Source organism: Vanessa cardui, chromosome 30, assembly GCF_905220365.1.
Source record: "Vanessa cardui chromosome 30, ilVanCard2.1, whole genome shotgun sequence".
NCBI lineage: Eukaryota > Metazoa > Arthropoda > Insecta > Lepidoptera > Nymphalidae > Vanessa > Vanessa cardui.
The window spans coordinates 2,844,395-2,856,902 of record NC_061152.1 but is presented as its reverse complement, the minus strand read 5'-3'; the positions used below and the strand labels follow the sequence as shown (position 1 = coordinate 2,856,902).

The 12,508-nt window shown below is 34.4% G+C and overlaps 1 protein-coding gene across 2 annotated transcripts in view; it reads right to left on the bottom strand.

Annotated features, from left to right (window-relative positions):
* The window catches only part of LOC124542164 (leishmanolysin-like peptidase), a 125,345-nt gene extending 115,490 nt beyond the window's left edge, over window positions 1-9,855 (bottom strand). For both annotated transcript variants that reach the window (XM_047120097.1, XM_047120098.1), the window contains exon 1: window positions 9,580-9,855. In XM_047120097.1, coding sequence (XP_046976053.1) covers window positions 9,580-9,741 — 162 coding nt within the window. In that variant the 5' untranslated portion in view covers window positions 9,742-9,855. The remainder of the gene's footprint in view (window positions 1-9,579) is intronic.
* Between the last annotated feature and the right edge of the window lie 2,653 nt (window positions 9,856-12,508).

Below are 12,508 nucleotides of genomic sequence, written 5' to 3'. Positions count from 1 at the left end.
TATCGACTTCAAACATAAAAATAAACATTATTTTTTTAGTTCTAGCTTTGGGAATTAAACTAATTCCCAAAGCTAGAGCGCATTGGCAATGTAAGGAAGGGTTATTATTTCTTTCTTTATTGGCTATGGGCGGTGGTGACCATCATGTGTGCCAAATGCTCGTCCACCAATCCATACCATTAATAGTCAACTGTACTTATATCCACTTAAATTATAACGCCAAAGTTTGAAAGCAAGTCTGCCAAAATTTTTTTTTTTTTATGTTATAGGTTGGCGGGCGAGCATATGGGCCACCTGATGGTAAGTGGTCAACATCACCCATAGACAATGACGCTGTAAGAAATATTAACTATTCCTTACATCGCCAATGTGCCACCAACCTTGGGAACTAAGATGTTATGTCCCTTGTGCCTGTAGCTACACTGGCTCACACACCCTTCAAACCGGAACACAACAATACTGAGTACTGCTATTTTTCGGTAGAATGACTGATGAGTGGGTGGTACCTACCCAGGCGGGCTTGCACAAAGCCCTACCACCAAGTGAACATTATGAAAAACTCAATGCACTATAACAGATTATTCAAGCTCTTGACCGATGATGACGTCACACGCTGACAAATGTCGCTAATATGGCCTTTGCCCTCTCGTGGTTGGAATAGACTACATACCAGAAGAGAAAACGACTTTTTAAATGATCAGGCTTATAACTATCCGCTATAACATACATGAAATTATTGAAGTTATTTATTTCGGGATATTTAGGTACCTTTTTTTTATTTTTGTTCGGTGGAGCTCGATATTTCGACATTATCTACACTTGTCTTGTTCACGAGACATAAAATAAAAAACATGGTAAATATCCCATCCCGATATTAATAACTTTAATAATAAAAATAACCGTGTTAATTTTAAATCTTATAAATGAAATTGTTAAACATTATAAACAAAAAGAAAATAAAACGACATATTTTGTATGCACTCTTTCAAACTTCGCGCCAAAAAGTAAACCCAAGCCTGTGACAGGTGAACGTTTTTTTTTTAAATTACGCTACAAGGTATTAATGCATACGGCGCCATTTTTTTTCTTTTTTCTTTTATTACTTTGTTATAGAACCAAGGTATTAAAGCATACGGCGCCATTTTTTTTATTTTTTGTTTTATTAGGTTGTTAATAGAAGTACAACGCACATTACGGAACGAAAGTACTTAGAAACAACTACACATTTATACGAATCTCTTGCGCATACAACCGTAACGCTGATAGTTTCTCGAGAATAAATAATAATTATAGTATCATAACGTAGTATAAAACAAAGTCGCTTACCGCTGTCTGTCCCTATGTATGTTTAGATCTTTGAAGTAACGCAACGGATTTTGATGCGGTTTTTTTTAATAGATAGAGTGATTCGAGATGAAGGTTTTTTATATATAATACACGGACAATGAGCTCAGATGGCCTAGTGGTAAGAACTCGTGCATGTTAACCGATGACTTCGGGTTCAAACCCAGGCAAGCACCACTATATATAAGTGCTTAATTGTGTCTATAATTCATCTCGTGCTCGGAAGTGAAGGAAAACATCGTGAGGAAACCTGCATGTGTCTAATTTCATCGAAATCCTGCACCATGTGCATTCCACCAATCGAATTTGTTCCAAACCCTGTAGGTTAAGGCCCTCCTCCCATTAAGGAGATTAATGGGAGAGGAGGCCTTAACCTAGCAGTGGGAAAATTACAGGCTGTTACTTTACTTTACTTTACATGTACAATATAGTAAAGAAACACTGATAAATTTAAAAGTGTCTAATGTGATGTCGTAAATAAACAAACTCTGTAGTATATACATTAAGTATCAGTATAGCACCTGTGCGAAGCCGGGGCTAGCTAGTTAAAGATAAATTAGCAACAAATCTAGTATGAACAGCTGGTGTTATTAAAGTTACATTAACGATATCTTTCCATAAGATATCACAAGTCATTCTTCCTATTCATTTGAAATATATCTGATTCTAAACATATACAGTGTTATATTATTTTATTTTATTTAATGTTAGGGTTAAAATTTTTGCAAATAGTTATCCCTATCACCTCCTAGCGGATGTACGTCGAATTACCAATAACCCTGTATATTGTCGAAGCATACAAAAGCAGCAAAAAGCACCCGATTTGTCCAAAGTCGTCAGTAATAGTGATACTAATTACGTATCAAATTACTTTTTTGTTCCATTTGCCGTCGAAACGCTTGGCCCTTGGAGTAGTGGTGCAAAAAGCTTCATCAAAAGTATAGCACCTCGCCTCATTGCCTCCACTGGTGACAGGAGGGTTGGTTTGCCCAGAGGATCGGAATTGCGATTCAACGGGGAAACGCTGCTAGCATTCTTGCCACCATTGCACGCGGTCAAGATTTATACAGTAACTAGTTTTAGTTCATATTTGTATATACTTAAGCATTTAATGTCATTAATTATTATATTAATAAATTAATTACAGTATAATACGTGTGTGTATAATACAGTTTTTTTTTTTTTTTAATTTATGACATCACACTAGAAACTTCTAAAATTATCAATGTTTCTTTACTATATTGCACATGTATTATACACAAAAACCTTCCTCTCGAATCACTCTATCTATTAAAAAAAACCGCAACAAAATCCGTTGCGTAATTTAAAGATCTGAGCATACATAGCTACAGACAGCGTTAAGCGACTTCGTTTTACACCGTATAATGGCATTTTTAACTCGTTTCAACTATGACGAAGCATTCATTATCATGTGTAATAAACAATTTACCTTAAACAGTACACTAGAAACTGGTTCGGAATACTTTAACATAAATATTACTTAGTTATGTAAGGTATGTTTAAGTTACCTTTGTGAGTTCACGTACGCTCGCTTCCTTTATACTAAATAAAGGATTTACTACGATGACTGATACTTGATGTATTTTTATTTCTTTATTTTTATGGAATAGGTTGGCGGGCCACCTGATAACGCTGTAAGAAATATTAACTATTCCTTACATCGTCACTGCGCCAGGCGCTAACCAGGCGGGCTTGCGCAAAGCCCTACCACCAATTAAAATACATACCAACCAATCAATTAAAATATACTGTATTTTTATGGTAACATTTGGCGAATGAGCATATGAGTCACCAGATGGCAAGTGGTCACCTTCATCCATAGACAATGACGCTGTATGAAATATTAACCATTCCTTACATCAATGCGCTACCAGCCTTGGTAACTAAAATGTTATGACTATTTGCACTGGCTCACTCACTCAGACCGGAACACAACAATACTGTACTGTTGTTTGGCGATAGAATATCTGATGAGTGGGTGGTACCAACCCAGACGTGTTCGCAAAAAGCTCTACTACCAATTAGACATTATTCAAGTAGGCTTTTGAATCGTCATTTAACAATTAAGTGAAGCTACCGGTTAGGAATACATATTCTACCGAGATGAACCGGCGAGAAACACAGTAGTTACTCTTTGCCAACATTTAAAGATACAGTCATGTTAGTTAATTACAATTATACATGTATGTAATGTTACTTGATAATAATCTTTATTTAACTGCGATTATATTATTAAGTTTAGTTATCATTATTTATTACTCGTGTTTTTTTGAGGGTTGGAGGTCAATTACTTAAAAACTGACCATGGATTTTATTGGATTTTGATTCTTGCACGAATGGTTCCGTATCAGTATCAATAAATATGGCAAAATTAAATATTTAATTTAGTCACTTTTTCTAATTACTAAAAATATTTTATATGGCCCAGTGGTTAGAACGCGTGCATCTTAACCAATTATTGCGGATTCACACCAAGCACCACTGAATATTCACGTGCTTAATTTGTCTTTATAATTCGTACTCGGCGGTGAAGGAAAACATCGTGAGGAAACCTGCATGTGACTAATTTCATGGCTGCCACATGTGTATTCCACCAAACCGCATTGGAACAAAGTAATGGAATATATTCAAAACCCAGCAGTGGGTTTTACAGGCTGTTGTTATTTGTTTACACAATTACACGCACACAAGCTTAAAAAACAACAATCATTTACAACCTGCATTTGTAATAAGCGCTCTTAATTAATAAGAGTTAACTTAATCTCATTTTCTGTGAAGGATACCTGCCTTACCGAGATTTTCCGAATATAAGCTCAGAGTCAATTAATGACGTATTAACTCTTAATTAGTATCTATCTATTGTTAACGAGTATCTACAGCCTTCCAATACGCTGTCAATATGTTTCAATTAATTATATCACATTATTACATATAATGATTATAATTAAAACTATTTATTATTATTATCTATATACATACTTCAAGACACACATGTTATCCAAAATTTAAATTTTAATACCGACCACCGCATGGTACGCTGTCGTCTAAAAAAGTATCCAACAAAAAAAAGCAGAAATAATACTAAAAATAATATGACCTTAGAACAACTTAGAGAAAATATGGACTCTTCGTTCATCACAACACTGAAAGTAATAGTAGACTCGAAAAGAAGTGTCACAGAAAAATACGACCTCATAAACAAACAATTGTCAAAATTGAGGAAAGTCAATGTAAGTAAAGGTGTAGAGTTTAGTGAAAAGACAATGGAGCTCCTAGAAGAAAGAAAATCATTAATGACAGATAAATCAAAAACTGTAGAGAACCGCAGCATTATATCTAGCCTAAGCAAACAGATTCGAGTAAATTTAAGAAAGGACAGGAAAGTAAAGAGGATGAGAAAACTAGAAGAAGAAATCCAAAAGACAGGAGGAACAAGAAAAGCTATCAAGGAACTGAGGGAATACGGAAAGGAGTGGATAACAAAACTAAAAAGCAATGGAGCCAAACTAGTGACAAATCGCCGAAGAATCCAGATCCTTGCCACAGACTTCTATCGGAACCTTTACTCGAATAATAACACTGATCAAGAAAATAATGCGAAAAATGAACCCCATATAAGCTACACAACAGCTCCACCATTACTAGTGCAGGAAATACAAAAGGCCATAGCGTCACAGAAGCTAGATAAAGCTCCAGGTCCCGACAATATAACAAATGAGCTAATCAGAGGCACCGAAGAAGAAATAGCTCCAATCCTAACCAAGCTATTCAATGACATAATAACAACAGGCGTCATCCCACAACAATGGAATGAATCACATATAATTCTCCTTCATAAGAAAGGGAATAAAGATGACATCGGCAACTATAGACCAATCAGCCTAATATCAAATGTGTACAAAGTCTTCGCAAAAATAATTTTAGAAAGGATAACAAATGTCTTAGATGAAAACCAACCGATTGAGCAGGCAGGATTCAGAAAGAACTGTAGTTCTGATTCTGTTTGATTGTGTGGATGTGGTCTATAGTACTGTAGTACTATAGACCACATCCACACAATCAAACAAGTCTTGGAAAAATACAATGAATACCAGAAGACACTGTATATCTGTTTCATAGACTACTCCAAAGCATTTGATAGCTTAAAACATACATTTATCTGGCAGAGTCTAAAGGAACAAGGCGTGGAAGAGGTCTACATAGAACTAATCAAGTCCATATACAAAGAAAGCAAAAGCAGTGTTAAACTAGAGTCAAAAGGAGAACCCTTTCCAATAAACAGAGGTGTAAGACAAGGAGACCCTTTGTCGCCTAAGCTGTTTAATGCTGTGCTTGAACACATATTTAGAAAATTGGACTGGGAGAGTAATGGTATCAACATCAATGGAAACCGCCTCAATCACCTGAGATTTGCCGATGATATTGTCTTGCTGGAAGAAGATCCCAAAAAGCTGGAGCATATGATAAAAACCCTAGCAGAAAAAAGCAGAGAAGTGGGCTTAGAAATTAACGCGGACAAAACAAAGCTAATGACAAACTCAATAGAAATCGACATAGAGGTCTACGGAACCAAGTTTGAGTATGTGAAAGAATATGTTTACCTAGGACAAATCATATCTCCGGAGGACTCCATGACTAAAGAAATAAACAAAAGAGTAGCTAACGGGTGGAAGAAATACTGGTCGTTGAAAGAAATCATGAAGAACAAAGAATTAGGGGTACATATCAAGAGAAAGACTTTCAACACTTGTGTTCTTCCCTGCATGACATACGGCTGCGAAACATGGACTCTAACAGAAAAACATAGAGAACAACTAGCCAAAACTGTAAGAGCAATGGAAAGAAGCATGTTGGGAACGAGGCTTAGTGATAGGATCAGAAATGAGGAAATCAGAAGAAAGACCAAAGTTACGAATATCATATCTCGCATAGAGCATCTAAAATGGAGCTGGACAGGACACATGTTGCGCTGCAAATTAAACAAGTGGAGCCAACAGGTGACTCTTTGGTATCCTAGAGAAAACACCAGAAAACCAGGGCGTCCAAAGAGTAGGTGGAGTGACGATATCCGCCTAACCCTGGGACCATTTTGGACTAGAGTCGCGCATGATCGAGCTCAATGGAGAGAGCTGGAGGAGGCCTATGCCAAGAGGCACGCCGAACTTCGTGACATATTATAAATAAATATTTTATTGTTTTGTATTTGTACTGTGGTTCGGAATAAAAGGGCTTTATTATTATTATTATATATACATACTTGGTGGTAGGGCTTTGTACAAGCCCGTGTGGGTAGGTACCACCCACTCATCAGTTATTGTACCGCCAAATAACAGTACTCAGTATTGTTGTGTTCCGGTTTGAAGGGTGAGACAGTGTAACTACAGGCACAAGGGACATAACATCTCAGTTCCCAAGGTTGGTGGCATATTGACGATGTAAGGAATAGTTAATATTTCTTACAGCGTCATTGTCTATGGGTGATGGGGACCACTTACCATCAGTTGGCCCATATGCTCGTCCGCCAACCTATACCATAAAAAAAATCATATATATTAAATACGTATCAGTTATTCAATCAGTATCTCCAAACGAGGGAAGTCATGAATGGCAACTAGTTTTGAAACAATTATAAAAAATGGTGCTATAAGTTCTAGGATTGAATAAAATAGACTCTTAAATAGATAGGAATTAAAAATTCTTTGTTATATTTTTATTAACTATAGGAAGTAATTAATTACAATTTAAATTCATAATAAACATTATAACTTACATGTTTAAAATCACATCTAAATCTATATATAATATGTTTGATAAATTGAACGCAACGTAAACGATGATTGGTAATAAACATTTTCTTTTTTTCCTTTTCAACGAGGTCAGTATTGGGGTGAAGGTTTACATAAAAGTTCATGAAGTATCGTTATGAACTTAATTCCGGGAGAAACAAGTATTTTTTTAATAAATACTTTATTGCACAACACTTAATCCATAATAAGAGCTGAGATGGCCCAGTGGTTAGAACGCGTGCATCTTAAACGACGATTGCGGGTAAGCACCACTATATATATGTGCTTATTTTATGTTTATAATTCATCTCGAGCTCGGAAGTGAATGAAAACATCGTGAGGAAACCTGCATGTGTCTAATTTCATCGAAATTCTGCCACATGTGCATTCCACCAATCCGCATTGTGCGTGCGTGGTGGAATATTTTCCAAACAATCTCCTTAACGGAAGAGGAGGCCTTATCTCAGCAGTGGGAAATGTACAGGCTAAATGTTACTTTACTAATCCATAACAATTATTGGGTACTTTAGAGAACGAAAAATATTTAAAAAATGGTGCATGATGGCGCAAAGGCTATCTCATCGCTTATAGCAATCTCTCACAGACAACCTTTGGTGGTACGCTAATTTAGCTCATCTAATCGAAAGTAAAAAAAATATTAGCTCGGTTCACGCTGTCAAATTGAATTTGACAGTAACACAATCAACTTTTTTTTATCAACATACGTTTTAGGGCAAGGAGTAAAAACAAAGGGTTATCAATGATAATCAAGACAACAAAAACAGTTGTACCACTAAATACCACACATCAGCAATATTTAATTAGTGTACCGGTTTGAACGGTGAGTGAGCCAGTGTAACCTACGCAAGGCATATTATAACATCTCAGTACTCAAGGTCAGTGGCATATTGTATGTAAGGTATATTGACACATTTCATAGAGCACGGACCTATTTTATGATTAAAAATAAAAACAATTGACTGTTTACGATTTCAACTAAGCCTAGTGTATACGTATAATAAAATTGGAGTGTATATTTGTAATATTAAAATAACCCTTATTTGCAATGCATATGTATACTTACACGGTACATATACCAAAATAACATTTTGAACAATTTTTGTCTGTCTGTTTCTTCCGGCTAATCTCTGGAACGGCTGGATCGAATTTGACGGGACTTTCACTGGCAAATAACTGATACAATAAGGAGAAACATAGGCTACAATATTTTTTTTTTTTTTTTGTTAAATTTATACGCGTATAATCTCGCGGGCACAGCTAGTTTATAATAATGAACGATCAAAAATCACGCTAATATTCCTACTAATTCAAAAATGGCGTAAGTATCAAAACAAATGGTGTTTATCAGCCGTTTCAAATCTGAAGTCATTCTTCGTGAGTTTATGCAGATTGTGTGTCCAAATGTTAGGTGTAGTTGTTTTTTTAAATTGCTTTGTTTCGATCGTAAAACAATGTAATTATTGAGAATACTTCATAAAACAATAAATTCATCGTAAGATGTTTACTGATAAAAGCATTACAATAAAACTTTGTAATATTAACAAAGTCATTAGTATGTTGTTTAAAAATATTTGAATACTTAAGTATTACTAATAACTGTATGCATATATTATGTAGTTTGTTGTATTCACAATCTATTTAAAAAATAGTTATCATATAGTAAGGAATGATAATTGTATCCATCAACAAAAACAACTCACAGAAATATTTAAAAAAAAAACACAAAGGCACTATAAATGTGGGCATTTGTCAAAATGAAAATAATTCCAAGTTTAAAAAACGAAAAGTAAAGCTAATTATAAACTCATTAAAATTAAAAATCATTTCGAATTCGAAGTTCAAAAATCGAACGTTTCACATACGAAATTACGATTAACACGTGTAAAGTCAGCAACTAAAACTAGCGTTTAAACTTAAACGTAAATTCTTAGCATATTTCTCTTATGTGGAAATTTTTAATCACAAATATAATGTGTTATGTTAATTAATAATTACTATTTAATTTCAACAACCACTTTCTTGTGTTCAAAACTATTTCGCATGTAGGTAACTAATGTTAAGAAAGCGTTGAATTTACATTAAAGAAAAATTAGCTGAAGAATGTACATTAGCGAGAATTCCAAATTTAAATTTGACAATTTTTATCTGGACTTAAATTTTGTTTTTAAACTATAAATAAAATTATATAAGAACTCCTTTTCAAAATCTAATCATTTCATAACACAAATAAAGCACATTTAATTCTTATTGGATAAAATATTTCCATAATCTAATTAGTTACAGTATTGTATACAATGTTTTATGAATGACAAAACTAATTTAATTAGGATCAATAACATACACTGTTGACTAAAGATTAATCTGTCAATAATTTAAAAAAAAAAACTATTTTTTTTTAAATACTCACATCATCTACTTTCGGGTGCTCGTGGTTACAATGCACACTGCCATGTTCACTTGTAACCAAATCGTTAAATGTATTCGACAAACCACATTCAACACACAACACTAGACACAAGATCACACAATTAAATTTCGACATTTTCACCCTTTTTTTAATACACGTCATTTGTTTACATCTTAAAACAATATATATAATCTCAGACAAAACATCCACTCCCAGTACGAGACGCGTTAACACTAAAATTAAACAAATTCAACACTGAACGCTCCAAACTTCACAATCAATGAATCCGCTGAGTGAAGTTGGATACGTCAACAGCTGTTACGACGGCAGCCATTTTCTTCCCTGTTACTTGTCTCTGTCTAACTTACATGTTTATGTTTACGTGTGAAAGAGTGAATGTTTTGATAACACAAGGATGATATTTGTATAGATATCAAAGTAAAGAATAGCTTACACTTAACAACTTTGTAATGACAGATTTATTATCTTCGTTTTAATTTTCATTTTTTCTATTGTTAAGTACACGTGTTTTATTTTGATAATTTGTTTTATTTAATACTATAAAGAACAATTATTTTAGTTTAGTTTCTTTGTTAAACCATTTTTTTTTATTCTAAAAACAAAACAACACTGATCGCAGTTAGTATTATTTTATTTTAGAAATTTGTAATAGTTAAAAGTCGAACAGTATTTCTTTATCGATTCTTGTGTAAATTAAAAAAAAAAACATTTGACATACATTTTTAAAGTTTGAGGTTTCAATAAAATATTTTATTACCTGTAGATACTAACTATATCTATTTTACTATTTATAGACTAGCTTTTCATCTCGGCTTCGCATGTTATAATTAGGAATATACGTGTGATTCTATTCTGATTGATTTCAGGCATAACAGTCATTCTCAATTGAAACTAACTACCTGGTTCTAAGATCAGTCAGATCAACGTGCTTTCCGAGGCAAGGAAAGTGAGAATATAATCATTTCAACTGTCTGCTACTGTTTTTTTTTTAATTACACGGACCCATCGTTTAAACCATGATCACAAGATCTAAAGCCGTAATATTTTAACACGTACACGAACGTACGACATCCCACGTAGTTTTTTCGTGAAAATATATTTAACAGGATTGTTTTATTGTGACATAAATTTATTTTTAAGGGGATTCATTATTTTCACTACTTTTTATATTCCGACTTAAATCAATACAGTGGACTACCGGTTATCCGGCCCCTGGCTACTCCGGCACCGACTGTAATCCGATATGTCTATTATTACTGAGTATTTTTTGGACAATCTCTGCTTATGAAGATAACGCATGATTGAACAAGTTACAACCTGTGCACAAATAATACTGTGCTCGACGCGGTTTTTGTTTTGATTCTGATTGCTAATTTCTATTTGATTACAAATGATAACTATAACTTCTTACACTTTAGAATATAACATATATAATTATATCACTGAATATGTAACTTGTCAGATCATAAGGTACTCTTTTTTAGAAAACTCATTGGCAGGGTACTCTATAATCCGACAATTTCGATAGTCCGAAATTTATATATGTAGTAATATATGTGTATGCCATGTAGTATAAATGGCTACTTTAACTAAATAAATACAAGATATTTTGAACTTTTTAGGCGAGATGGCAAGAACGCGTGCATCTTAACCGATGATTGCGGGTTCACACGCAATCACCACTGAATATCCAAAATCAAAAATCAAAATCAAAATAAACTTTATTCAAGTGGGTTTTTACAAGCACGTTCTCTCATGTGCTTAATTTGTGTTCATAATTAAACTCGAAAAGAAACATCGTTAGGAAATATGCATGTGTCTAATTTCTGATGAAATTCTGCCACATTTATATTCCACCAACCCGCATTGGAACAGCGTGGTGGAATATGTTCCGAATCTTGTCCTCAAATGGAGAGGAGGCCTTAGCCAAGCAGTGGGAAATTTACAGGCTGTTGTTTTCGTTGAACTTTACAGGAAACTTTTTCCTCTAGTACATTAATTTGAGTCGAGATGGCCCAGTGGTAAGAACGCGTGCATCTTAACCGATGATTGCGGGTTCAAACCCAGGCAAGCACCGCTGATTCATGTGCTTAATTTGTCTTTATAATTCATCTCGTGCTCAGCGGTGAAGGAAAACATCGTGAGGAAACCTGCATGTGACAAATTTCACAGAAATTCTGCCACATGTGTATTCCACCAACCCGTATTGGAACAGCGTGGTGGAATATGTTCCAAACCTTCTCCTCAAAGGGAGAGGAGGTCTTTAGCCCAGCAGTGGGAATTTACAGGACGCTGCTGTTATATATATTATTAAGAATGCAAAAAATGAGTTTGATTTTAAGTATTTAATAATAATGAAATCTTACTTTTGTATGAAACAGCCATTGGCGCGCTTTTAAGACGTATGCCGTGACGGCAAACGTCATAGCGGTCTTTCGCCGTCAGAATTCCCGCCATCGATATCTGCTGTTAAATAGCGATATGAAACATTCGCAATCTCTTTCTCACAAATGGGTTACTATAAAGTTAAACAGGCATAGGGCGAATATTTCATGATTTTAATGATTTGACGTACCAAAACGATATTCGTAGTTGTTTAGATGCGGTGAAAAAGTTACTCGTCATCAGTGGCGGATTTCCAAATCTGCTGATAGTAGACTAGGAGGCTATTAAATTTTTGCCGCCCCTACGTTTTTTTGCATCATTTATGATTTGTGTTCTATCGTCCTCTTTACATCGGTTTTTTCCCGTTATTAGTATGATCATAAACTAGGTGATATTTCTGTCAGTTACTAGATTATTTTTCCAACCCGCTATGTAGTGACGATTATACGTATTACGGACGTAATTTGTATACATATAATTGGAAATATTTTTTTAAATTTCTGTAAAATAATAACAAATTTGG